Raw genomic sequence first — 25,262 nt, forward strand, 5'->3', positions numbered from 1 at the left:
ATAGAAAAAGCAACATAGATGCATCATAAACATTTTCGAGTTATTAAACATTGGATAGTATTAACTCAGAAAGAATCTTTACTATTGTTTATAGAGTCTTCAAGAATTTCATTATTCAAGTGCTGCTACTAGCATTATTAGGATGCTTGATGATCCTCTGAAGAATCACAGTCCTTGCCCTTCTTATATCTCTGCTACACAAATCAGCTTGAGTCCCCAATTCTTCAACATTCTTCTTAAACACCTCAAGTTTCTTCTTTATATCATCAATCCCAATCTTGACTGCGTTATGCTCCACCGCGAACTCCGCACTCTTCACCATCCCCGTGATCTCTATCTCCAACCGTTCGATCAAAACACGGATATTATCCAAATCTTTAACAGCGACAAATGTTCCCGCCTGCATCGAACTGATCACCTCTTTTTGCCCTTTGAGTGCATTCTCATAATTCTTCCACAGCGAGTCAATCCATTTCCCCATTGAGCCTAGCGGCACGGCTGTAGCTGCAGCGAGAGCCGCAGCCACAGGAGGAGCTGCCATGGCAGCAGCCACAACAGAGCAGATGAGCACAGTGGCAAAGGTAGCCACAAAGATGATGCTGGAGAGTTTCCTCCATGTGTGGATGCATTTAAGCTTCTTGTCAAGCTTGTTCTTACGAAGCTGAAGCTTCTCAAGCATCAGCATCTGCTGTTTGTAAACAGATTGGAACATTTTGAAGAAGTCTTCATTAAATGGACTCTCTGCGTCTTTGAAATTCTTTAGCTCTTCAAGTGTCTTCTTGTATCCATTCCCACCTGCCAACCAAAAAAGATGAGTGTTATTGTCAAAAAGGTAATTAATTAGGACACAATAATTCTGAAAAAAAAAACATAAAATCAGGACTAATTTTTGTTTTGTTCATTTTAGGACAAGACAATATGAAACTTTATTTCTCCCATACCTATTTTTTTTTTTTTTTTGGTTCAACCCCCATCCCTAATCAAAACCATGAATATGAGAAAAAAAGAAAAGTGGTCTTACCTTGAACAAGGCTCTCATCTTCAAACTGCTGAAGAGCAACAAGAATCAAAAGATGACTATCACGAGCTCGTCTCAAGCCTTTCTCCAAAGCAGCACAGAAATCAAGTGTCTTCAAGCTATTCTCAAAGTAATCTTCGACGAGCTCAAACATTTCTTGATTCTTCCAAATATCCTTCTTGCAATCCAATATCACTTTCACCACTTCTTGGTTCATCTCCAACAAACATTGCGTCACTTCTTTCAAGGAATCGAACGAGAGCGCTCGAACCTCAACGCCCGTAGCTAGCGTGCTTATCACGTGACTTGTCCGTGCTTTCAAACACGTGTCGAAAGACTGAAGCTCCGTGTCTGCTTTGCACGCGGCCTCGTACGATCTCAGCTCCGTTGTGTAGTGCACGCTCTTAGCCGATGTCTCTTGTGACTTTTTGCTTGTTTGGTTTCCCATTAGAACGTCGTCGTACCGAATTCGATTGATCTGAAGATATGAATAAACCAATGAAGATTGAGCTCAAGTAATAATAACTTTTATGATAGAACTGCGTTTTTCACATAGAAATGTGTACAAGAGAATGAATGAAGAAGAATCTTTATACTAATTAAAACAAAATGGTTCAACTATGAGAGAAGTTTAAAGAGAAATGATTAGCGAGAAAGAGATAAACTTGGTCGAGCTTATCAGGAGAGAGACAACAAAAACTACAGAGAGAATTTTCCGGGAAAAGAAAAAAAAGATTTGGGAGAGAAAAAGGGAAAAAATAATGAATATAAAAGATATAAGATGGGGAAAGAAAGAAGAAGCTTGAAGAGAGTAAGAATGAGAATCGTTAAAGGAAATGGAAAATAGCTTGCACGCATGATGATGATGAGAATTAGGGCTTTGTATAACGCGGGAAGCAAACGTTTACTCTCTATTTAAGCCGCCTTTTGGCCTACGCCAATACTTACATTACAAATCATTTTTTTTCATAATCTACTGTTTTTGTTTTTGTGTGCGTGTCAAATTGATATTAAACGTATTCTATACAATTTGTTTTTGCTTTTGTGTGCGTCACCAGTATGTAACGTATTCACAATTTCCCTCTTTGAAGGGAAAAAAAAACACACACAATCTTTCTATGTATTGACACTACAAACTATTGTTTTCTTCGTTGTTAAAGAACTACAAAATATTGTTTTTTTTTGTTTGTTAAAGACCTAGAAAATATTATTGCATTTACATATATAACTGATAAATGTATTTACTCACTAAACTATATATAATGTAATGGCTAAAATATTACGTACTATTTTAGTTTTTCATGCTTTGGAGTTTGGATTTAAACAATATATAAATAGAATTAGATATGTGATGAGTCATTAACTCATTATCTTATTAGTTATTTGTATTTCTATATATTATACTGACATTGATCTACACGTAGAGTTTAGTAGTATAATTATTCTTCTGATCTTCTCAAACGTGATAATAATCGATACGACGATGTGAACTGAAACGATTAAACTGTATATGGCCCTACCCGAAATTGTATGTGACAATGTGTGTTATTTAAGTTCTTACACGTTAAGTCTCGTATTTAATTGTGTTGACTTGTTTTAATATTAAAAATGCAGCATACAGCCATATATTTTTGTTATCTCTCGCTAGATATTCTCCTTAATTTCTAACAATTTCAAGATTAAAAGCAACGGGGCATCACACAATTAAAATTCATGCATAAATATGTGTATATTATATAGGGCGGCTAATGGCTTGAGTATAAATGTAGATTAAGCAACAAACAAAAAAAACGAGGCACACCAAAGAAAGAAAGAAGTGTGTATTGAATTATTTCTAATCAATAACATGTAGTTGTTGTTATAAAGATACGCACTTTTGCATACGTATGGGATTTTCCAAATAAATGTGTCAGTGTTGGGTAAAAATCGTGATGATATAATTTGTACATGATTAGTGATATGCTGATGTAGTGTGTGCATAATGCAAAACAAGGAGATGATACTATAACTAGGTTACTCGAAATCGATGTGTGAAAGGAATATATAAAAGATTTTGATGGGCGATTAACTGAGTAAATGTGCTAAACAAGCTTCCACCTTTTTTACCAAAAAATTACAAACTTTAATTCAAATAATAATAACTTTGAAGTTTGAAGATCCATTTTCTTCTTCTTTTCCCCTCTTTTATTTCATTTACGTAAAATGAAATAAACATTCCACTAATATTTTAAAATTTCCTTTTGAAAAGTATTCCTCTACTACTATGCAGAGGAATGATTTGAGTAAAGATATTCATTTATTTTCCATATCTCATTAATTCATCTGTAATTCATTGACTCTATATCAACCATTCAACAAAAAGAAGAAGGATACACTAATTGGTGAATCTTACGTTGATAATTAGAGCTTGCTTGAATGAAGTATGATGGTTAAGATTAACTAATAATTAAAAGAGATGAACACATTAATCCATTGTATACCTTAATTAAGCAGTGGCGTTGCGCAGAACTGAAAACCTTAAAGCTTCTCTTCTAAGTTGTATGTATGTATCTCTCTCCGTCTCAAAAGTATCGAAATTGTTTTCCTCAGCTTCTCTTTTTATACTTAACGAGATCTTGCACTACCAGCTTGGAGAACAAGTCTTGGAAACAGCTATCTCTCTTAGACATTGACCAAAATACCCTTAAGCCTTAATCATGCTCTTTTTACTTCTCATTTAGAAAATTGCATAAGCATTTCATGCAGAATTAAATGGAATTATATGAGTTCATCTATGAATATAGTTTGTTGTATGAAGAAAAATTAATAAATGTCTTCTCAGTGTATCACATAAGATAGATCACAGATGTGATAGTGAAACCATTTTATTAATGTTGTGGACAAATATATAACATTTTCTTTTTACTCTTTCCAACATTCATTCTTTCGTCACATTTAAGGAAAAACACAACTACAGTAACCGTAATGGCAATTTAGTAATAATACCAGAAAATTCGGAGTGGGTTGTTTGTTGTTACAAGACACAAACGTGGGACACGCGTCATATGATAATTGGGTTACTGCTCTAAAGTAAGTATTCTCAGGAAAATTGGGAAATTGCCACCAATACGCTACGTCACGTGCTTTTGTAACGCGTTGCCTTGCTTGCTTCCACATGTCACGTGATTTTTTTTTATCTTCCTCGTTCGATCTTTTTCTAAAGCAAATTTGAAATTTCTTCGTTATTACTCCTTATTAGGGTTGATTGATCATAACTAAAAAACTGGCAATGAAATTGAGAATCTTTTATATTTACTTCAAGTGTAATTTCAGTAATACAAATGAAACAATGTGTAAAATGAAACAAAAGAACCTAAGCGTGTTTCTTCTTATGTACATGAAAAAACTATAGCGTCAATTAGCCCAAACCAATTTCCTTGGTTCATCAACCGTGGTTAATCAATCATGTATCCCAGATTCCAGTTTAACATGAGGTTTTAATCGCTGTGCGCTGAGCTTGCGCAGGAACTGTAACGCCTCAGTATACGAAGGATCCGAGCGGCTCAGTGGTTTACATGAATTTATATGGTCTGTTGACTCCAACACCTGTGTGTGTCACATATTCAAGTAAAACCAACAGTTTTGGTGTTTGAAATTATAGTTAAGCCTTTAAAGGGATTTATAAATGGAGATACTTACAACAAGTTCACCAAATCCTGGGTAGGCTGATTCAATTGGCACGATTTCCATCCGAAAAGCCCATCCTCCATAGCCTTCCACTATTGGGGTTACTTTTGTCTGCAATTAGAGGATACGCATTCACCACAGAGTTATTCAAACCGAGTCATGTAATGTTACATTCTAAAGAGACTCGTAAGTGTAATAGAATAAATCCACAACCTCACAGAAACTAAGGACTTCAACAACCCCTTTCTTGTGGAGCTGGCGAAGCAAGTCATTGAGCTCTACTAGTCTTGGAGAACCACTTCGTAGCTCTCCTATCTATCACAATTTATCATCCATAAGGCTCATTAGATACAGATAGATTTGGTGATGGTGTAATGGATTAAGTCAGCTCAATAAAGGAATAGTGTTTACTGACAGATGGAGCTGGGCGTAACACAAGACCCATTCGCCAGGGCATATCTGCTAGCTTGCTGCCAAAATGTGGGCAACTGTAGAATACCTGAAATTGAGGTAAGAGATATTGACATTATTTTCAGATAGCTAATTCGCTAAGTCAAAACTCAAGAAGATAAAGAAATATGATGCTTAAGATAACAGAAAACCAGAAATGTATGAAGCGTTGATACATACAACTCCAGCAGTGTTATTCACTAGTTTATCAAGTTTCTCTTCCTTTGCTTTGTGTAGAATCTGCTTCACGACAAGGCCTCCCATACTGCAACATGAACATTACTTGATCAAAATTTATTTATTGATGTTCCAGGAGACGACATGTAAATTCAATGAAATAATTCACTACTGAGAAAAACACCAAGATGTATAAGCCTTAACAATTAACAAACCAGCCAGTATAAATCACTGATGACACTAGACAGGACAAATAAGTTTGCAAAAGGGAAATATCTATTGTCAGGTAACATACGAGATTTCAGACCTGTGAGTGACAAAAACAACAGGTCGGTCTCCAATGCCTGCCGAGACAAGCTTTTCCAATATCATAGAACTAACTTCCTGAAAATTAGCAAAATTACATCATCAACAAAAGAAACTGCAGGCTAAGTGATAATGAGATGAAGTGTAGAGTACACAAACAGTCTGTAATCAATAATTACTCATTTAACTCTGACCACATTTCCAGGAAAAAACGACAACAATTGTTCAACAAATCCATACTAATGGCAAATAATCCTAAACCTTAGCAGTAGATTTAAAATTATGCCAGTTTAACTGACAAAAACTGTGAGCTCACGGCAAGACCTCTCAAAATATAAATGTGCAGATACAATCCTCCACTCTTTTGTTAATTCCTCTGATCATATATACTGTTGTTAGGTCCTAAAACTACAGCAAGCTTATATCTGAACTAGTGTTTAACATATATTAAGGGTATAACTGTATATGTGTTTTCATTCATAATAGAATTACCGCAGGATACCACTCACAAGAAGAAAAAAAGGGATATAATTTCCTGAAACAATTAATAATAAAGAATGTACCTGAAGAGGCAAGCTAGCTCCAGACCATTCCGTGAGGTTTGTCTGTATCAAATATTTCAACGAGAATCAAAATGGGAACCATCAATGCACCAGGGAACAGATGTGTACACAGCAAATAGATCAAACAAGCAGTTACAAAGATCTGCATAGAGTAGGTATAAGCATGCTTACAAAATAGGCTAAAACTCATACATACCTTGTATTTAAGGGTAAACAAGCGAGCTTGAGGGAAATCATTTGAAAGCCACTCACTCGGCCAAAATGTTCCCAGCTTTCCTGCTTCCTGGTCAATCTTCTCCACCAAGCCAGATTTGGTAGAGGACTTATCCTCAGAAATTCGCCAAGTTTTAAAGGGCCCGCCACGCAAGCCATGAAGAAAGATAACATCAAATTCAGGATCATGTACACGCGAACCACTACAGGAAGGATCCATGGAGCTAGACAGATTGCTAGCATCAACAACATGGTCTCTGTCTGTATCAGCAACATTTGCTGGTTCACCTTCACTTGAGGATTCGTTATTCTTACCACTTTGATGTTCTTTTTCAGGACACTTCCAATGGGGTAGTCCGGGATTAATTAAAAATATCATGTCTCCATAGCGAGGACAGTTACTGTTCATGTTTGAGATGTCTGGCTTGGAACTGCCATCGTTTCCAGATCCACTACCATCTTGCTGATTGCAATATACATTTAACAGAGACGCCCTCGCATAACTTTGTGTCTTAGGGTCGTTGCAACCAGAAATATTTCCTCTTGCACAATCATCAAGCCATTTGCACCAAGTTTCATCAGCTAAAATGATTTTCTGGACTTGCGGAAGAAGCGAAAGAATGGTTAGCAATCTAGCAGCATGCCTTCGGATGTGCGCACTAGCTGGGACTCTGACACTACATGGATCCTGAATATCTGTGATTGAAGATTCACCCAGACTATCTGGAGTTCGCTCTCGAGCCTCTAGGGCTCTGGATGCATCATAAGCTTCTATTGCACCTAGCTTCTCATAATCATCACTTAACAGAAAGCGCCTTAGTAAACAAAGAATACCAAAATCAACTATTTTGTTCTGGCATACAGAATCTTCAGCACAGACATCCGTCAGTGACTTGATTGCCTTAAGGGTTGCCAATGCAGACTCAGCAGCATTAAATTTAGGGGGGCTATCCTTCTTTAAATTCTTAATCGGTACCGCAAAAGGCTCTGAAAGGAGTAGATCTGCCAGTGGAACATTATTGACAGAATCTGGGACTGTACCCAGTTGAGCCATGGCAAGATTAACAACAGCCCCTGCTAACTGGTTGGTTGACTGAGTAGCAGAAGTAACTTTGGACTGATCTACCTGCATGCGAAAGACAATAGCTATTATTATAAATCTAAAACTCAAAGCTGTAACTAAACTAAAATAGACATAATTCTTAACTATCCTCTGTTCAGATAGATACAGAATCAATGACCATAAAATTTTACGCACCTTAGGTTTCTCGTTTTTAGGTAGGCTAGCTCCTTTAGCTGACAACGTCTTACTGTGGTTCAAAATCTCATTCATTATAAGGGTTAACCATCCCTGAGATATAGGGACAGAGTGTGGTCCATAGTCCTCAAAAGTGCGTGAAAGGATTCTTCTTGCTGAAGATTGAACAGTATCAGATGCAACTTTTCCAAGAACCCATGAAAGTAGTATGCCGGACCATTTCTGACTCTCTTCAAGAGATAAATGCATGTCACCAGCACAGAGTAATTCTAGAGCCTTTGACAAACCTTCTTGTACTGCTTTGTGTTTTCTTGTTTTCCTAGCACTATCTCTCATCAGATGAAGACCCTTCTCCATTACCATCTTCTGTGCGTTGTCACTTCTGTCAACAGAAACTAAAAAGGCAGACAACGCAACTTGAGCCAAAGAGATATCCTCAGTTTTACTGGCATGTGAAACAGTGGCAAGCAAACTGGAACTCCAGTCGGAAACAGAATCGCTTAATGGAAGATTGAGATCCTCTAACAACAGCCGAGCCACCAAACTCCCATGCCACTTCACAGTCCTCTCTGGCGCCATTAAAGCTGTCATGACAACTTGCCCATCACGATCGAGTTCTTGAATATGAGATCTATTTGTATCAGAAGCCATTGCCCAGTTTGCCAGCGCCCACGCAGCAAAAGGCACTGCGACATGTTGACAATGTAAATCATCCCAAAGGCCAGGAATGACGGCAGATGACAAATTAGCTTGTGAGGAATTATCATGTTTACTAAGCAATGCAAATGTTTTAGGAGTCCCCTCTCCCGCATTAGCATTAAGGTCACCCAACAGCGCAAGCCCACTGGTTCTTGATAATCCCAGAACTGTGGTTCCTTCCAGGATTTTAATTCCAATTCCCTTAATCCCACTTCTTCCATCGTCACTGTCATCATCTTTATCTGGCTCATCAAAATACATACCACCTTCCTCAATTACTTGAATTGCCGCAGCAATATCTCTCATTGTAGCATTTCCTGGCAATGATGACTTAAAAGGTGTCTTTTCTATAATGTCACAGTTGGAAGTGACGATATCCATTATGGCAGCCACAAGCATGCTCCTACCTTTCAAAGAATCAGAAATATCGAATGAACTACGTCTTGAATGCTGCTCCCAAAGAAAAGCTATATATCAATGGCAAAACACAACCAGAAGCATCGCAGTATCAAGACTCAGATGTATCAAAAAGCTTCTCGTTTGTTAAATGAGATTGAAAAATCTACAACTTGACACATGATAAACAACCCTAGGGATATACAAAACTCATTGTTCTACAACTACTACTTGCTAATCATAGATATGTGCTTTGATTCTTCTAAATCCTAAAAATGCTACCTAGATTCATATCAGCTGGCTAGTCAGTATCCATTACATCTAACCAGACTAATCCATTCAATAACGAGAACAGTTAATAGGCTATAGCATCTACTGCTTTCCCTACGAATTTAATCATTCCAAGCAACTAGTGGAAGCAAAACGCACCTTTTTGTTTTTTGGTTGACACGAGAATATGAACTTCAGTAACTTGGGCACTGCATCGGGCCTTCCCAGAGCGTCTTTCCTGACCGTTGGATCAGCAATAAGATAAGCCAGAGCCCTAGCCGCTTCGTCCTGTGCCCCAATTCTGTCGCCGGGAATGGCCACCGCCTCCAGCAACCAATCAACCACCGCACCACTGCCAGCTCCAACGAGAGCGGCTCTACGAGCAGCATTTGCGGACGCTATATCGGCTAAAAGAGCAGCCACCCGTAGCTCGAATCCCGCACGCACCTCGTGATTAGCTGAAGAGAGCACCGACCTAAGCGACTGCCACAGAACCGAGGCAGCAACACCGGTTTGTCTAGCATGGTGAACCACTCTCCTCAACGAATTACCGGATTTCTGAAAAGCGTCCTCGATAGACTCGTAGATACGTCTGTTTCCGCTAGGGTTACAATCAGATTGGTCATGATCAGAAGGGAAAACAGCGGAATACGCAATTGCGGTGGATAAAGCGGCGGCGGAGAGAACAAAAACGGATTTCTTAGAGAAGGACGAAGAAGGCGAGACGGTGTAAATCGACCGGAGAAGACCTCGTGATTGGTGTGGCGACGGAGAAGGTGTGAGTTTAGGTTTAATAAGATTCAAGGAAGGGCCGGAAGAACCGGTGGTTGGCGGAGAAGAGGAGGAGAAAACTCGAGGAAGACGGTGGAAGAGACGACGGTTACAGGATCGGAGAAGATTGAAACGGAGACGAATCATTCTCTATTTTTTTGCGTCGTTTTCGGAAATAAAATTTGTTTTATTAGAATTAAAGATTTGTATAATTTGGAATATTGGATATGCGATAACGAAGGGAAGATTCTGGCGTTGTCGTGCCCGTAAGAAATAATTGTGACATGGCGGTTTACAGATTTTTGATTTATTACTGTTTTTTATTTGATAATGGATTTAGGTCTAGCCGTCTTATTACACATGACATGGAATGTGTAATAAGAAAACAAAAATTCTATAATTCGTAAGTGAAATATAGTACAAATAGTCCTGGAGCTATGTCATGATGACTAATCATTCATTATTCCGTCAAACTAATGAATATTGTTTTCCATGGTTTTGTTGTTAAGTTTGTATACGAACTTTCCAGTGGACGGTGGTCGAACTAGTTTTGTTTATCGTGAAAGAAATAGTACACAAGTTATAAAGACAATGAAAAAGAAAAGACAATGAAGCCTCTGTATAAGCATCAAAAGGTTCTACATTCCAAACGCAATTTTTTAAAAAAAAATTGCGTTGCATAAACGAATGTGTATTATATTCCTGGAACAAGACTAGTTGACTTAACAATAAGAAACAACAAAAACAAAAAAAGAGCAACAGAATCTGAATATGTAACAAATAATGTAGCTAGAAGTTGAAAGGAAAGGAAATAACAGGGGAAGTGGATTTAAAGTTAGTGTGAAGAAGGGTGGGGAATCGGGTGGATAGAGAACTTCATGTTGTGGTTGCAGCCGTTGTGGTCTCCACTGGCGAAGTAGTAAGTCTGAACCTTACGGAGAAGCAATTTGAAGCCTCTTGATGATGAACCACCTCGTGCCACCAGCTTCTTGCCTCTGGCCACATCGCATCTCCTGAAGCTCTTCATGTCTGGGAGCAAGTAGACGTCGTTCTTCTTCTTGTTGTGGTGCTTTGTCTTGGATTGGGTTTGGTCATTGTTGTTGTACGTGAAAACAAGAACATCGTTGACGTAGAATGGGGCATGCTTTGCAGTCCATTCTGTGTAACCGTATCCGTTTTCCCATACAGTAACCGCAATCTTTCTTCCCACCGATGGAGCCGTGTGGTTGTGTGTAGAACCAATGATGCTTGAGTGGTTTGAGCCCGAGCTGTGACCGTTGTGTGTAGAACCAACGATGCTTGAGTGGTTTGAGCCAGAGTTGTGACCGTTGTGGGTAGGACCAATGATGCTTGAGTGGTTTGAGCCAGAGCTGTGATTCTTGTGTGTAGGACCAACGATGCTTGAGTGGTTTGAGCCAGAGCTGTGATTGTTATGTGTAGAGCCAGTGCCGCTTGAGTGGTTCGAGCCAGAGCTGTGACGGTTGTGTGCAGAGCCAGTGCCGCTTGAATGGTTCGAGCTAGAGCTGTGACCGTTGTGTGTAGAGCCAGTGCCGCTTGAATGGTTTGAGCCAGAGCTGTGACCGTTGTGTGTAGAGCCAGTGCCTCTTGAATGGTTCGAGCCAGAGCTGTGACCGTTGTGTGTAGAACCAGTGCCACTTGAATGGTTTGAGCCAGAGCTGCTTCCCCAACCCCAGTTTGTATCTGTTCCGTCCGAGCTCCATCCCCAACCCCAGCCTGAACCATCCGAGTTGGAGTCTGAACCACCTGAACCCGAGCCAGAAGAACCGCCAGAGTTGCCGGAGCTCCATCCCCAACCCCCGTTCGAACCGGACTGGTCAGAACCCCAACTCCAGCTCCACGCATCAGCACTCCCGGAGAAGACGAACGCAGAAACCATGAGGACTACGAGTAACTTACGTGTCCAAGAGAGACCCATCGCTTCTTTTTCTTCTCTTCTTTTGGTTTATGGTTTTGTGAGCTCTTTAAACTTTAGAGGTTCTCTATTTATAGAGACTAGGATGGGTTAAGAGAGTCGGTTCCCAATTTGGATTGGAGTTGTGAATTTTCATCATGTCGTCTTGAATCAATAGTGAAAAGGATTTCTTTTTTTTTTTTTTTTTTTGGTTGGCTTTTTTTTTTGTTTTGCTTATACTAATCCCTTCATATTCTTTTTTTTTTTTTTTTTAAATTCTTTTATGAATTTAGATAAATCTAGCTTTAGTTATCATTATCATTAATAACGTAGTTTTTGCTTTTAGAATTTGTAAAATTCAAGATTTTAGAAAATCAGTTTCTCAAAAATTAAACTCATTTCCAAAGTACGTAATCGAGACGGATTCTTTTTGATTTATTTTTTCTCAATTCTCAGACTTTGCAGAGTAGGTGTGGCCAATTTTCCTCGACCATGAAACGTCTATGGGTGGAAGAGGTTAGCGTATTCTGTGCATCTCTGTTGGGTTACAATGTGAAATCAAGGTAGATAATATGAAGAACCGATGCATTAGAGAGATTTCAAGTCCTGCAAATGAGCACATAACCGACAAAAGATATCCTCCAGAGGCTTATAAACTACTTGGTTGCATAAAACTTCTTAAACCCTAATTTAACTAATACGTAATCTGATCTTTCAAGCCTTTAAAAGCTCAGCAAAACATAGGCCAATGATTGTCTTCTCTCAGCCAAAATTCATTCAGAGAAAGTGAGGACCAATAAGCTTTGCAATCTCCAAGAACCCAACACGTTCTTTGCCTTCAAATATCTTCTTCAGCTTCTCGTCGCAGATTATATCCCTCTTGTTTTGTGGGTCCTGGGAGAATAAACATTATTCATTTAGCCACGGAGTTCACACAAAAATAGATAGAAGATATACAGTACTATTGACTTAAAAGATGTTTATTTTGTAGAAATTTTAGCACAATGAACACTTGAGAATCTATACAGAACAAGAGTGAGTAGATTACAACATGAGAAAAAGTACAAGCTAACGTCTTAAGGTGAAGTAAAGCAAACCCCAGCATCGACAAGTCTAGTTTTGTTTCCTTTAGACAGAGCACAAAGAGTCATTACACAGGGTCTAGGTATAATCCCAAATGCAAAAGTAACACATTGGTCAAGTAGAATGATCAAAGAACATCAAAAGTCCTTACCAAAACATGTCAACCAAAGTTTATAATCACAGCAATGATCAAATAATTTGAAGCAATTAACCAGTCATATCAAAAGAAGTTGAAACCCCCAAATTCAATCTCACAAACCTTCAAAAGTTTATCATAACAAACATGAAGAAAACAAATACAGTAATACAGAGACTAATCACAAGAACCTGTTGCAGATGCCCAAACTAAACAGTAAAGAAATTCCACAAGATTTCAACTGTACATAACAAGACACCACAAGAAAACCTTATCCATTTCTTAGAAACACTCCATCTAAACACACAAGCAATTCAAACAAGCCACTTTAGTTTTGTCTACCAAAACCTCTGAAACACCGAAAACCCAAAATCCTTACCCTAAAGAGAAATCACCACAAGGGACTGAAAATTTTCCCAAAATCAAAACCACTTAAAGCATTTCAGAGAGAGTAAAAGTGAGAGAGAGCACTTGAAGGTCGTGTTCCTTGATGTAAGCCCAAATGCGTTTGAGAGCTTGAGTGCGTGGGATTTCGGGAACGCCGACGACATCCTGCATCTCCGGGGACACTGGACGAGGCTTCATGATGCCACGTGGCTCCCTGGTCTTGGTCGTGGTTGTCGGGTCGGAGGAAGCCGCCGTCGCGGATGTTACAGCTCGAACCATTCGCAGGTTAGCCGGACGATGAGGGGACAAACGGAGCGAAGAGGGAGACAACAGTGAGCTGCGGAACGGCGCCGTATCGACGCAGAGAAAGGTCGTAGAGAAGATTCCAGAAGAAAGAGCCATTGTCGTCGTGACTGTGAGTGGATTTGGGAAGACGAGAGAGGTTTTGTGTTATCCTTTATGTTTCTTCTCAAGTTTTGCTTATATAATAATAGTCTAAATTCGTGGTTCGACCTAAACTATTATTTTTATTTATTAACGAGAAAATTACATTTCAATTTATTATTATTTCTTACATCATATTTAATTTTTATATTGATCGTATTCTACTAATACATAAATACAACAATCAATATGCCTTCTACCAAATCATACAGTTTCCAAAGAGAGTCTCTCATTTGGTTTTAATCATCAGCCTCCCATGCTATTTGAGGGGTAAGAACGTAGACCATGAGATTGTTCTTCTGTAGAATCTCTTGACGCTAACAAATTCACCTGCAACAACATTTTTGTCATCATCAGTTCTGAGAATTGGGAACTTTATTCCATACAACAGACGCAGTGTTTTCAATAATGAAATGTACCTTGACTATTTCAGACACTGAGCTTGACCGTGTGTAAGCAGCTAAAACACTCATGTTAAAATCCTGCAAGAGATGAGCAATGCACAAGTTTTAAAAATGCCATCAAACTTTCTTATAAATGGAAATTCGATTGGTTGTCAACTTACCCTGAAGGGGTCACCGCGTAGAGACTGAACAAACATCATGGAAAAGTCCGAGCCGTTTCCCTGCAATGCCAAACCGAATCACATAGAGTAAGGTCATATACTCTCTACACGTAGCAGCTCACATTCATACCGTTGATACATTATACGATTGTTTCTTTGCGTTTCCATGTTATACTGCTTAGGAGAAACAGTTTACCTCTAGAGTTACATCCCTAAGGCGCCTTCCAGTTTGAGCACAACAAACACGGATCACATTTTCATCGCAGCTTCCACTGATGATGTAGTCATTACCATTCATGTAGTATGATCGGGTATAGTTCATCGAGCTTACTCTTGGGACTATCTCAAAGTTCAGATGAAGCCTTCCATCAACTGTCAAAAGCTGCCTCACCTGGGAAAATGGTCAATCGATTGTTAACAAGAACGCCAAATATATTGAAAAGGCCAATATGATGTCTTTTTTTTGACGTTTACATGCAAAAAGCTTCATAAGTAAATCTAAATGGTCCATCAGAGTACCTCATTGTCCACGGCTGATGCTAGAAGATATCGATCATCTGGAGAAAAGCAAACCATCACATTTCCTTTGGTACTAGAAGCGGTGTAGCATGGTCGGGATGGCTCTTGTCTCAAATCCCATAGCTTAACATCTTTATCGAAAGAAGAAGTCGCAAAAAGGAACGGGGAATGGTTCGAAAATTTCACCACGTTAATATGCTCTTGATGCATATTAGCAAAAACCTGTAGGCATGTTCCCCTACCAATGTCATACAAAGCAACATCCCTCGAGTATCCGCTAGCAAGAAATAGTTGGTCCGTCGAATTAGCATGAACCGAAGTTAATTGGTCAAACTCATCAAAAGTGACAGAACCAGAAGAAGTGGCATGACTGCTAGTAGTAACCGTTGATGACGCTTTTTGGATGTCGTACAGCTTCAAAGAGCCATTGGCAGAGCCAGCTATAACCTGAAAAAGAAAACATTTTGAGATAATTTTGCTAGGCAACAACGAACATAACCGAAAGAAACAAAGGGAGCCGAAAAATTGCAATCCTACCATAGATGGATACATCTTGAGCCAGCAAAGTCCCAAGATGGTACTTTGAGATCCATGAGATGGGATGTAACGGACAATTTTCCCACTTTCGTGATTGAGAACAACTACCTCGCCATCCAAAGTCCCAAATACCATAAGGCTAGGATCTAGTGGATGGTACTCAAACTGCCTTGGACTTAATCTACTATTATCATCTTCCTGATGAATCCTACTACTCAAAAAAGGAAGTGAATGCAAGAGAGGCGAAGCAGACGATCCCATTTTAGCTGCACAAAGCGATCTTTTATAGGAATTCTGAGATATCCCTTTGCTTGATCTTGTTTCCCGCTTCTCAAGGACTCTAACTACACTTTCCTTCTTTCTCTTGTATGGTAAGTCCTCAAAGTTTGCAGAATATGTTTCAAAGGCCCTGTCTCTATCACTCTTTCTTATAGCCAAATTGTCCAACACTTGTAATTTGGGCAGAGAGTTTATCATGTACATCCTATAATGCTTTTCAGAACATATCGGTGATGCTTTAGAGGAAATATATTTCAACCCAACATTCCCAAATTGCCTTGTGAATGATTCAACGGGTGAAACATCTTTGGGTCGGTACGGCATTTTCCCTCTCCTAACCTGCCAAAATGGTATAAATAAGCTTTAACCATCTCAGTGTTTTGTCTCATTGGTTGACTTACAAACAAGAAAAATTGGTTGTGTTCTTTACCTTCTCCCTCGTGAGTACTTCTCCATTCAACTCTGAAGACACGGAGATACGTGAATCCAAATCATCTTGCTCAGGAATTTTATACGAGAAATCCATACTATGAAGAGTCTCTTCAACAGGTAAACTAAGATCCATCTGTTCAACAACGTCCCAAATATCTTCTTCAACGGGAGGGTCTGATTCAATAAATGTGTTTTTATCATCCCCGGTAGATGATGATGATGGCGATGACTGTGATTTTGGTGGGCTAGAATCACTGCAAGAGATCCAAATTTGAAACCGGAGCTCCTTGAGAGAAGGGAGTTTCAAGAGAGCAGCAGCTGATGTCCAAAGATCTGACACTAGAGTGTCACACATCGAAAGATATGTCAATTTGGGCATGCAAGAAAAACAGTCTTCCCCAAAACCAACTATACGGTTCTTATCGAGTATAAGGGTGTGCAGCTGTGTGAACTCTCCTACGATGTTAAGCTTATGGAAATGCATAGACCTCACATTAAAAACTTTGCAGCTCAAACCTTGAAAGAAAACGTCCCTGAAAGTAAATCCAATCAAGAAAATGAAAATGGAAAGCCTCAGAAATAATGCATAAAAAGAAAGACACAAAAAACCATTGCTTACCGCCAGAAGTTTTTCCCGAAAGAGTCATGTAGATGAACAACTCGGAGTTTTTGATTGACAGAACGAATTAAGGACAATGCATAATGATCTTCTAAAGAACAAGAGGATCTCACAAAGAGATCTATTCCTTGTACCTCAGATGTGTTGATCTCATTGCATAACTCGAGAAGCGGGTGATAGTCATCGTACTTCACTCTATCCACATAAAGGTTCATGATACATCTTTGATTCCTTGACTTTTTAACCTCCGCCTGAAACTCGGTTGATCAGGATCAATTATAGTTTATACCCAGACTAACACTAAGATTAAGCTAAACAGAAGTAATAAGCAGATCTTCTGGACAAGGAAAAAGTAACCAAACCTCAAAGAAAGCAGATAAAACGGCAGTGTTGGGTAGGATTCCATGCTTCTTGCATAATTCAATATACCTAAAACCAAAGATAATCCCATTAACCTGAATACTAGTAGAGAAATCACTTAGCACATTATAACTAAATATAACCCAGAATTTAACAACATAATCCACCCTGAAACAGGAAAAAAAAAACATTCACTTGACAAAAACATGCCTTCCTTGATTTTTTAGTGCAAAAGCTATAGGACAGAAACAAAAACCAATCCTTAATCAAAGGAAGATGCAGAAATTCAGACAAATTCTCACGAAGAACACCAACAAAAAAAACACAGAATCGAAACACAACCTAGATTTACTGATATCGTTCCTCTAAACTCATCATCAATTTCAAGAAAAGGTGTCACAAAGTTTCAGTCTTTCAGACAAAACCCAATCCTACGACCACATCTCAACTTTTTCTGTCTTAATTTCAAAAGAGTAGATAAGATACACAAAAAAAAAAAAAAAAAAAAAGGTGAAAAGAAAAAACTCACTTCTCCTCAAGGGTTGCTATTTCAGTGAGCGTAGCCATTCAATCACAGCTTAAGATTAAACGCCGACTACTTTCCTTTTTTCCCCGATGTTATCAGAAAAGTTTTCCATGCGAAGCAGTTTCCGAGCTTATCAAAGACTTTACACCAAAACCCGCCACCTGTTTTAGAAGCTTTTACAATTTCGTGTGTTTCCTTTTAAAAAATCTACAAATAAATGAGTAGTGCACATAAATTAGTTTTGACCTAAACGGGTCCAACTTTAAAAATTAAAAAGATAAAAGGGTCTAATTCTATCAGATTCACACTGACCCACACACGCGTTAATACACGTAATACAATTTCTGTTACATACTTAGATCAGTGTGTCTCAATATTCTACTACGCTAATGAAATATATGAACATATTTCCATGCTTTACCACTTGAATCGTTAATAGTGGCAATGAGATACTCCCAAAATCTCAAAATATTGATCTATTGACGACGAAAGTTTGTTCATGAGGTGTAATCTTGTAAATTAGTTGTGAAATTGTAATACAAATAAATTGATTCATCTTTTGATGATTTAAATGTATATTGACCAACCTTCTTCTAGGTTGCCCAAAAAAAGGGAAAGGATAATTGACCTTGAGAAACAAGTGGGCTAGTAGTGGTTACGAAGTCAGGTTTCGAACCTGGTCTAGGTCCTTTACAGGTTAATTAATTAGCCACTGTGCTAATAATGAAAAATGAAACAACATTGAATATTGACCTTTTCGTAAAGCTGTGTTCCAGCTATATTACCTTATTATGAATCTGGAAAAGAAAATTCAATAAAGATATCTCCATTTTATTACTTTTGTATTTTTTATTTTTATTTTGTCATCTAGATTTATTATTAATTGCAAATTATGAGAACTGTTACATAAACGATTCTACAACTGACAATTCCTTCCGACCCTTATTAGATCTACGACTACGACAGACTACAGACAATTCCTTCCGACCCTTATTAGATCTACGACAGACTACAGACAATTCCTTCCGACCCTTATTAGATCTACGACAGACTACACTTTCTTCTTCATAATCTTGATGAATACCTTCAATGATCCACGACCTGGCGACACTTCTTTCTCTGCGTAGAATCCTGGCAAACGGCTATAATTGTACATCGCTGGAGATCTCCTGCACACTTGCCTCTATTAATCTGCAAATTTGTTAATAAATCGTAATATCTAGGACTCGAACCTCAAACCTCTTGATGTAGAAGCATTAATCAACCCTTGGTTAACCAATGGACCAATACTTTTGTATTTTGGTAAAAAAAAATTCCAAACTATTGCATTATACAAATATATTATCAATAATAAATTTATATAATTTAATGTGACCTTAACAAATATTATGATCAATGAACTAAAGTGACTGTGCAGCCCAAACTAAAATAAAACTAGGCCCACGTACAAACTTTAAGCCCACCAAAAGTCAAATGTCTTGGATAGTCCGGTTGGTCACAAAACTGACAATCGGCGGAGGAGAAAAGGTAGTGCCAAATATTAGCCGGCGATTCAGATGGAGACGGTGGTCGATAAAGAGATTCTTAAGTCTTCCGGGGCTGAGCTCCTTCCCGACGGACGTCGTGGTTTGCGCATCCATGACTGGGAGATCGAAACCCTCCGTGGCACGATTCTCACTTCTCTCGCTGTCGAAGAGTACTTAATCTCTCTATCTCTCTCACCCTATGTCTCCATAAGATACGATCATACACGAATTTGTTGGTGTCTGTGCACTGTTTTTGATTACTTTTAGGCGATACTTGTGTTTAAGTTTTTATATTTGATTCAGTCTGATTGAGAACTGAGTAGTGTAGTCTGGGGTTTTGAGCTCATTTACACCTTATTAGTGGATTCGTATCGAAGAAAATTAGAAATGTGTTCTTGATTTTGTGTTTGCTCTAGGCTTTGGTCGAGTGTATGATTTATTCTGTGAAAAATCGAAATCGTGTTTGCTTTGGTTTAGTTTTTGTAGTTACTGCTTTTTGTTGTTCTGATCTCTGCTCATCACATTTCTTGGTATAGTTCTATGTTTGTCTCAATTATGTAAAAATCATCTTCTGAGATTCACAAGTTTTTTTAATATCATCAATTACGAATGTGATGTTTGATTGTAACACAGGTGGGAAGAAAAGCTTAAGACATCTCACTTACCTGAAATGGTTTTTGGTGAGAATGCATTAGTCCTAAAACACTTAAGTAGCAACACTAAGATTCATTTTAATGCGTTTGATGCACTAGCGGGTTGGAAGCAGGAAGGGCTTCCACCTGTTGAAGTTCCTGCTGCGGCACAATGGAAATTCAGGAGGTAGGTTAGGATTTGATTCACAAATATATCACAAAAGATATTTTTCTTTTAAGTAGGGAAATTCTGCTTGTACATAGTTGTGTCTGATACCACTCTGATCTACTTGCAGCAAGCCGTCCCAGCAGGTGATACTAGATTATGATTACACGTTTACAACGCCATACTGTGGAAGTGAAGTAGTTGAGAAAGACAATGAAGCGGTTCGCCTTGCTCTCACTTTCACTCTTTTTCTGTCTGTTACACCATAATCAATCAAGTGTAACTTTCATGCTCATTGATATATGCTTTATTACTGTGAAGCAGGTTGAGGCAAAAGCTAATCCGAAGGGGGAAGCTACTCTTCAGTGGGATAACTGTGAAGATCAGATTGATTTGGCTGCTCTCTCACTTAAAGAACCTATTCTCTTCTATGATGAGGTTGGTCACCCGATCGATACTAACACAAAACACATGTTTCTGCGCTCTTTGATGAACTTATTCTCTACTTCTTCAGGTAGTTTTGTATGAAGACGAGCTGGCTGACAATGGAGTGTCACTACTGACTGTTAAAGTGGTAAAGATCGAATTTTCGAGTCTGTTTTTCCAATCACATTCTTTCACAATTATGTGAATTTGAATGAGTTCAGTATTAGATACAAGGGATAAGCTCTGCGTGTGTTTCTGTTTGTGTTTTTCAGAGAGTCATGCCAAGCTCATGGTTCCTCCTCTTACGATTTTGGGTGAGTCAATCAGGAAAGTCCATAGTCAGAAAATAAAGTCATTACGCAAGAATATGTGATCTTCATTGACTGTTATGATGTTTCGATTTTCATCTTCCACTCGGTTGCTTTTTTATAGCTTAGAGTTGATGGTGTGCTTATGAGATTGAGAGAGACTAGAATGCATTATACGTTTGGCAAAGATGAGACACCAACTGTTCTTCGTGAAAACTGTTGGAGAGAAGCTACATTCCAGTCTCTATCTGCGGTTAGTTTTCTTCACTTGTAGGACAGATTACTAGATATTGTTTCCATTTGCAATCTTTTTTCTTATTAAAATCCATCTCTTTCCATCAAACCTAGAACGGCATATCCTATACATCATCAAAGAACCACAATCTTTTTGTTACAAGACGATAACATATTGCAATGATTCTTTGGGTAGTGAATACAGAAGGTTTCGTGATTTAACTCTTGAATATGTATATATGCAGAAAGGGTATCCAGTTGACTTAGCAGTCTGGAGCGACCCGAGCTCCATCAGTCAGAGGCTTCCAGTGATTAAGCATACGACACAGAAACTGAAGATCCCTCGAAAAGTTTAAGCTGTTTATAAAGTTGCAAGTTAAATCCAAAAGAACGGACCGATGAGCTTTCTATTCAGTCAAAATACTTACTATTGAATTTGTTAATGTAAGGAGTTACTCCAGTTACTTATTGTGGTGGTTTCATATGAACACTGAAACGCTCTTCCTCTTCATGTTCTTCTTACACTCTTATTGCCATACCTCGTTCCCACCATAATTCCCCTCATTGTTGAAAGTCTATGATTAATGTATTCACAATAACGCAATGACTCGTATACATAAGTTCAAATGTTCAAAAGCCTGATGCCAATTATCGCACATTGGAAGAGACGGTGACTCTCGAACTCTTTTCACTATAAGAAAGTTTTCTTTAAATTCCTTTGAGTAAACCCGAAGAGAGTGAGTAACATTATAAATACAAAGATGAAACAATGGTTCTTGAAGAATATGCTGAAAGAAAAGCTGAATCTACCCTCAAGTATTCAAAGCCACTGGGCTAAACAACAAGAAATATGAAGAGAAATCCAGATTCTAAAACTGGAAATTGTCAAAAGTGAAGGAAGATAGAAATAATGTAATTTAGTTTTTGGTTCCTAATGGAACACAAAACAACCAATGAGTTCTTCTTGGTACACCCCTTTTCTCAAGTCTCCAACTGCTTCAAGATAACTGATGCATCCCACTTTGTGCATTCAAGTACCTGCCATCATCAAGTCACAGGCAAAGCTTTGAGAATCAGATCTTCGGACCAAACTTATAACAGCCATTCAAAACATCAATATGCTAATACAAATCCATATATTATACAACAAATGATTGGATGTCATGAACAAATGACATCTTCTCTTTTCAAAAGGTACCCAAGATTGCTTATGACCATTACTATATTGAACTAAAAGGCAGGTTTGCCAATTTCTCACTGCATTATATCAGAACAAAAACCCATATCTTTAGTTTGACGAGCATGGTGATAAATGAACACGATGTTAGACCTAGGGTTAAAGCTTTACAGTATTGTTTGATTGCATTCATGAAGAGAAATATAGGGTCTAAATTTTTTTAGTTCCTAAACATAAACACACAAAAAACAAAAAGGACAAGAAACCTACAAAGCAGTAGCACCTCTCTTGCCAGCGACTGAAAATCCACTTCCATCACCCATCTTTTCCATTCCCTATCAATAATCCCAAGCCCAATTTGTTCTTAACACCAAAATTGATTTACAGAGAACAAAAGGACAGACCAAATCCATTTTCATTCTACTTCAACACGAAAACAATTGTTCCAAGTAGAGAGACATTAAACAAGAAACTCAAAAGCTTTAAACTTGGTCATTCGAATGAAATCCTAAGAGCAGTAACACTCACAAATGGAGAGTAATTAGCGATCTTGACAAGTGCGTGGGAAGGTACCGTTAGAGAGTTCGCAGAAAGCTCGCAGATTAACATTAAGGTGAGATGTGAGTCGAGCTGCAGCCACAACATTGTACAGAGGCAAGAAAGACTCTGTGCATCCAAGCTCTCCCAAATTCCTGTACACGATTAGAAAACATGGTTTTTTTTTTGGTCAATGCTATATAACAACACAAGAATCATAATCTCAATAATCAAACATTTTCAATTCTTATCAACGGGAATTAGGGATTTACAAAAAGAAAATTTCTACCAAAATTTGTTCAAACACAAGCAAATCATGTCATTTCAAATAAAATCTCCATTGTCTACGAAACTTGTTCAAGAGGTTAAAATTTTAGAAATGGTGAAACCTGGGATTAGTGAAAGAGGCAAATCGGCGGCGGGGCAAAGAGGATTGGGGAGGACGGAGGCGGGGAAGCGTTGCCGGCGGAGATCGGAGAGACGGAGCTCTAGCAGTAGCGGAGACGAAAGAGCGGGCTGCACTGCGCCATGCCATTTTTTAACCTACTTGAAGCAGAAAGAAACAACAAAGCAAATCAGATCAATATCGAAGAAGATGATGAAAGAAGAGAGAGACTACTAAAACTCAGTAAGCCCTAAACGAGAGAGAGACTCGGTTTGGTTTGGTTCGGTTTATTATTTTCGATTTAAATCGATCAATTGAATAAAATTAATTAGTTTGGTTTCTGGTATAGATTTGGTTTGTCATTTTCTCTTTCGTACTAAAAAAATAAAAGGGTTACATGTGGATTTTCGAATTTGGAGCCCTAATTTCTTGAACGATGACGATGATATCCGATCTTCCAGAGGAATTGGTAGTGGAGATACTTTCTCGGGTTCCATTGACATCTCTGAGCGCAGCGAGATCTACAGTAAAACGATGGAACGCTTTATCGAAAGATAGATTAGTTTGCAAAGGAGAGGCAAGACAGCAATTTCTAGGGTTCATGGTGATGGATATGAGGGTTTGTTCAGTGAGATTCGATCTCCTAAACGCTCCATCTATAAGGCAAATAGGTAAACTCGATCAATTTCAGATATCTGATGTGTTTCATTGCAACGGTCTAGTGTTATGCGTGATGGATAACTACTCGAGGCTTGTGGTTTGGAACCCGTATCTAGGGCAAACCAAATTGATCGAATCCGGGACTGCTCATTTTCGAAGCTGTTATTATAGTCTCGGCTGTGATTCTTGCGGTAGCCACAAGATTTTGAGGTTTTTTAATGACTCTGTCCAAGGTTCAGGCCGACGAGTTCTCAAGTATGAAATCTATGATGTTAATTCTTCTTCTAACTCATGGAGGGTTCTTCATGTCACTCCCGATTGGTATATAAGTTCTGATCATAAGCGAGGCGTTTCTTTAAAGGGAAATACTTACTGGATTGCTATAGATAGTAGAAGAAACGAGGAAGAAGACCAACTAGAGGAAGACCAAATAGTGTTGTATGATTTCTTACTCTGTTTTGATTTCACAAAAGAGAGATTTGGACCGCGTCTGCAACTGCCGTTTAACGATTTTTTTGAGGTTACCAGTTCTCTATGTTGTGTAAGAGAAGAGCAACTCGCGCTCATGTTTCAGCACTCGGGTTTTTACAAGATGGAGATATGGATGACGACTAAGATTGAGCCCCAAGAGGTGTCATGGAGCAAGTTCTTCGCATTTGATATGACTCCATACGCTGGACTTAATTGTGCCCTTCGACATGGGAGTTTCTTTATTGACATGGAGAAGAAAGTCGCTGTGCTTTTTGATCTAACCATCTTTAGAGACTCCACAAGTCCAAGACGCGACATTGCCTACATCATTGGAGAAGATGGATACTACATGGAAGTGGATCTCGGAAAATCTGAATGCGATCATTGTCGCCCAGTTGCCTGCTCCTACGTTCCAAGTTTAGTGCAAATCGAGTGAGTGAACTGCATAAGAAGAAGAAGGGTCAACTATTCCACTTACATATTCTATCTTGTTTCTTTCTTGCTTCTGCTTTTTTTTTTCTCTTTCCTTTTTGCAATGTGCTTTGAACAAGGCTAGTCAATTTTTACAAATAAGTTGAATGTGACAATTTCTCATATACTTCATATTAATGGTGCTATTGGAGTTCGGATATCTTCTAGAATAACTAGTCATGGTTTGGCCTGTAACATAGATGCTGATTTGAAGTCCTTTGAGCACATTGTGCCGTGTGGGATTGCTGATAAAGAAGAGAGACAGACACTCTGCTTCTCAGAAGAAGTGATTCATGAACAGTTGGTTTCTTGTTTAGCCAAAGCTTTTTCTTATGATGATGTTGTGTGGAAGGAAGATCCTTCAGTCATTTTGGACACCCAAGATAACGAATAATCTGGTTTTGATTTTTTCTTGTCTATCAAAAATGTTTACAGGATAAAAGCTCTATTCAATTGGTTTCGGAAAAGTGAGCATGTAAAAACGTTTATTTTTCTTTTGAATGTAATTTAACATTAAATTCAAAAAAAAAATGTTTATTATTATTTCACGTGATATGGATTCTGATATTATCTTATTCATTCTCAATTTTTTTTTATTAAAATCGGTTGTTTACAATCTCTAATAGTCGATTTCTATGATCATTTGACCATCTACGTACGGTAATCAGTTTTTGAATCTCTAA

At 38.4% G+C, this 25,262-nt stretch overlaps 8 protein-coding genes across 17 annotated transcripts; 2 read left to right on the plus strand and 6 right to left on the minus strand.

The window, feature by feature from the left end:
* Window positions 1-60: 60 nt before the first annotated feature.
* Window positions 61-3,655, minus strand: LOC9305226 (UPF0496 protein At4g34320). The gene is made up of 3 exons (XM_021019485.1): window positions 3,499-3,655; window positions 1,022-1,496; window positions 61-795 (listed from the first exon to the last, which is right to left on the minus strand). Exons 2-3 carry the CDS (start codon window positions 1,464-1,466, stop codon window positions 116-118), a joined length of 1,125 nt encoding a protein of 374 aa, XP_020875144.1. The 5' UTR covers window positions 1,467-1,496; window positions 3,499-3,655; the 3' UTR covers window positions 61-115.
* Window positions 3,656-4,287: 632 nt separating this feature from the next.
* LOC9305227 lies at window positions 4,288-10,049 on the minus strand. Of its 6 annotated transcripts, none has more exons than XM_002869110.2 (10): window positions 9,176-10,049; window positions 7,652-8,800; window positions 6,377-7,519; window positions 6,181-6,222; window positions 5,619-5,695; window positions 5,315-5,399; window positions 5,100-5,183; window positions 4,898-4,999; window positions 4,697-4,795; window positions 4,288-4,603 (listed from the first exon to the last, which is right to left on the minus strand). In XM_002869110.2, the coding sequence occupies exons 1-10, from the start codon at window positions 9,932-9,934 to the stop codon at window positions 4,457-4,459; spliced, it is 3,687 nt and encodes a 1,228-aa protein (XP_002869156.1). In that variant the 5' UTR covers window positions 9,935-10,049; the 3' UTR covers window positions 4,288-4,456. The 6 variants fall into 6 exon arrangements, with proteins under 6 accessions (XP_002869156.1, XP_020875142.1, XP_020875143.1 ...); XM_021019483.1 differs by having other exon boundaries at window positions 7,652-8,817; XM_021019484.1 differs by having other exon boundaries at window positions 7,652-8,757; window positions 9,176-10,041.
* Window positions 10,050-10,384: 335 nt separating this feature from the next.
* Window positions 10,385-11,906, minus strand: LOC9305228 (uncharacterized transmembrane protein DDB_G0289901). The gene has a single exon (XM_021019141.1). The coding sequence runs from the start codon at window positions 11,721-11,723 to the stop codon at window positions 10,623-10,625; it is 1,101 nt and encodes a 366-aa protein (XP_020874800.1). The 5' UTR covers window positions 11,724-11,906; the 3' UTR covers window positions 10,385-10,622.
* A 359-nt stretch (window positions 11,907-12,265) lies between these two features.
* Window positions 12,266-13,768, minus strand: LOC9305229 (upstream activation factor subunit spp27). Its single transcript, XM_021017424.1, has 2 exons — window positions 13,390-13,768; window positions 12,266-12,593 (listed from the first exon to the last, which is right to left on the minus strand). The coding sequence occupies exons 1-2, from the start codon at window positions 13,705-13,707 to the stop codon at window positions 12,477-12,479; spliced, it is 435 nt and encodes a 144-aa protein (XP_020873083.1). The 5' UTR covers window positions 13,708-13,768; the 3' UTR covers window positions 12,266-12,476.
* Window positions 13,769-13,839: 71 nt separating this feature from the next.
* Window positions 13,840-17,917, minus strand: LOC9305230. The gene is made up of 10 exons (XM_002869113.2): window positions 17,590-17,917; window positions 17,063-17,129; window positions 16,701-16,951; window positions 16,080-16,614; window positions 15,371-15,988; window positions 14,834-15,280; window positions 14,511-14,705; window positions 14,315-14,374; window positions 14,169-14,231; window positions 13,840-14,079 (listed from the first exon to the last, which is right to left on the minus strand). Exons 1-10 carry the CDS (start codon window positions 17,625-17,627, stop codon window positions 13,996-13,998), a joined length of 2,358 nt encoding a protein of 785 aa, XP_002869159.1. The 5' UTR covers window positions 17,628-17,917; the 3' UTR covers window positions 13,840-13,995.
* A 1,093-nt stretch (window positions 17,918-19,010) lies between these two features.
* Window positions 19,011-21,482, plus strand: LOC9305231 (TIP41-like protein). Of its 2 annotated transcripts, XM_021016527.1 has the most exons (9): window positions 19,067-19,282; window positions 19,746-19,792; window positions 19,865-19,931; window positions 20,041-20,131; window positions 20,235-20,348; window positions 20,425-20,484; window positions 20,609-20,650; window positions 20,769-20,897; window positions 21,124-21,482. In XM_021016527.1, exons 1-9 carry the CDS (start codon window positions 19,143-19,145, stop codon window positions 21,232-21,234), a joined length of 801 nt encoding a protein of 266 aa, XP_020872186.1. In that variant the 5' UTR covers window positions 19,067-19,142; the 3' UTR covers window positions 21,235-21,482. The 2 variants fall into 2 exon arrangements, with proteins under 2 accessions (XP_020872185.1, XP_020872186.1); XM_021016526.1 differs by having other exon boundaries at window positions 19,011-19,282; window positions 19,746-19,931.
* Window positions 21,483-21,570: 88 nt separating this feature from the next.
* LOC9303197 lies at window positions 21,571-23,330 on the minus strand. Of its 4 annotated transcripts, none has more exons than XR_002330150.1 (4): window positions 22,982-23,234; window positions 22,584-22,747; window positions 22,326-22,390; window positions 21,571-21,916 (listed from the first exon to the last, which is right to left on the minus strand). XR_002330150.1 is itself a non-coding variant. In XM_021016529.1 (4 exons), exons 1-3 carry the CDS (start codon window positions 23,125-23,127, stop codon window positions 22,371-22,373), a joined length of 285 nt encoding a protein of 94 aa, XP_020872188.1. In that variant the 5' UTR covers window positions 23,128-23,330; the 3' UTR covers window positions 21,571-21,916; window positions 22,326-22,370. The 4 variants fall into 4 exon arrangements, 3 of the variants coding, with proteins under 3 accessions (XP_020872188.1, XP_020872189.1, XP_020872187.1); XM_021016529.1 differs by having other exon boundaries at window positions 22,629-22,747; window positions 22,982-23,330; XM_021016530.1 differs by lacking the exon at window positions 22,326-22,390 and having other exon boundaries at window positions 22,629-22,747; window positions 22,982-23,330.
* A 51-nt stretch (window positions 23,331-23,381) lies between these two features.
* Window positions 23,382-24,749, plus strand: LOC9305232 (F-box/kelch-repeat protein At3g13680). The gene has a single exon (XM_021016525.1). It carries the CDS (start codon window positions 23,414-23,416, stop codon window positions 24,542-24,544), a length of 1,131 nt encoding a protein of 376 aa, XP_020872184.1. The 5' UTR covers window positions 23,382-23,413; the 3' UTR covers window positions 24,545-24,749.
* Window positions 24,750-25,262: the final 513 nt, after the last annotated feature.

This window comes from Arabidopsis lyrata, assembly GCF_000004255.2.
Source record: "Arabidopsis lyrata subsp. lyrata unplaced genomic scaffold ARALYscaffold_7, whole genome shotgun sequence".
Classification (NCBI taxonomy): Eukaryota; Viridiplantae; Streptophyta; class Magnoliopsida; order Brassicales; family Brassicaceae; genus Arabidopsis; species Arabidopsis lyrata.

Excerpts from the sequence above, each read along its gene's own strand:
- LOC9305226 (XM_021019485.1), bottom strand. The coding sequence starts at position 1,466 with ATGGGAAACCAAACAAGCAAAAAGTCACAAGAGACATCGGCTAAGAGC. Across the intron at positions 796-1,021 it reads AGATGAGAGCCTTGTTCAAG|GTGGGAATGGATACAAGAAG; the intron begins GTAAGACCACTT and ends TTTGGTTGGCAG.
- LOC9305227 (XM_002869110.2), bottom strand. The coding sequence starts at position 9,934 with ATGATTCGTCTCCGTTTCAATCTTCTCCGATCCTGTAACCGTCGTCTC. Across the intron at positions 7,520-7,651 it reads CTAAAAACGAGAAACCTAAG|GTAGATCAGTCCAAAGTTAC; the intron begins GTGCGTAAAATT and ends TTTCGCATGCAG. Across the intron at positions 5,696-6,180 it reads GAGCTAGCTTGCCTCTTCAG|GAAGTTAGTTCTATGATATT; the intron begins GTACATTCTTTA and ends GCTAATTTTCAG.
- LOC9305228 (XM_021019141.1), bottom strand. The coding sequence starts at position 11,723 with ATGGGTCTCTCTTGGACACGTAAGTTACTCGTAGTCCTCATGGTTTCT.
- LOC9305229 (XM_021017424.1), bottom strand. The coding sequence starts at position 13,707 with ATGGCTCTTTCTTCTGGAATCTTCTCTACGACCTTTCTCTGCGTCGAT. Across the intron at positions 12,594-13,389 it reads TCAAGGAACACGACCTTCAA|GACCCACAAAACAAGAGGGA; the intron begins GTGCTCTCTCTC and ends TTATTCTCCCAG.
- LOC9305230 (XM_002869113.2), bottom strand. The coding sequence starts at position 17,627 with ATGGCTACGCTCACTGAAATAGCAACCCTTGAGGAGAA. Across the intron at positions 17,130-17,589 it reads ATAGCAACCCTTGAGGAGAA|GTATATTGAATTATGCAAGA; the intron begins GTGAGTTTTTTC and ends CTTTGGTTTTAG. Across the intron at positions 14,080-14,168 it reads CAGTGTCTGAAATAGTCAAG|GTGAATTTGTTAGCGTCAAG; the intron begins GTACATTTCATT and ends ATGTTGTTGCAG.
- LOC9305231 (XM_021016526.1), top strand. The coding sequence starts at position 19,143 with ATGGAGACGGTGGTCGATAAAGAGATTCTTAAGTCTTCCGGGGCTGAG. Across the intron at positions 20,651-20,768 it reads TCCTCCTCTTACGATTTTGG|CTTAGAGTTGATGGTGTGCT; the intron begins GTGAGTCAATCA and ends GCTTTTTTATAG. Across the intron at positions 20,898-21,123 it reads CATTCCAGTCTCTATCTGCG|AAAGGGTATCCAGTTGACTT; the intron begins GTTAGTTTTCTT and ends GTATATATGCAG.
- LOC9303197 (XM_021016528.1), bottom strand. The coding sequence starts at position 23,127 with ATGGCATGGCGCAGTGCAGCCCGCTCTTTCGTCTCCGCTACTGCTAGA. Across the intron at positions 22,748-22,981 it reads GCCTCTTTCACTAATCCCAG|GAATTTGGGAGAGCTTGGAT; the intron begins GTTTCACCATTT and ends AATCGTGTACAG.
- LOC9305232 (XM_021016525.1), top strand. The coding sequence starts at position 23,414 with ATGACGATGATATCCGATCTTCCAGAGGAATTGGTAGTGGAGATACTT.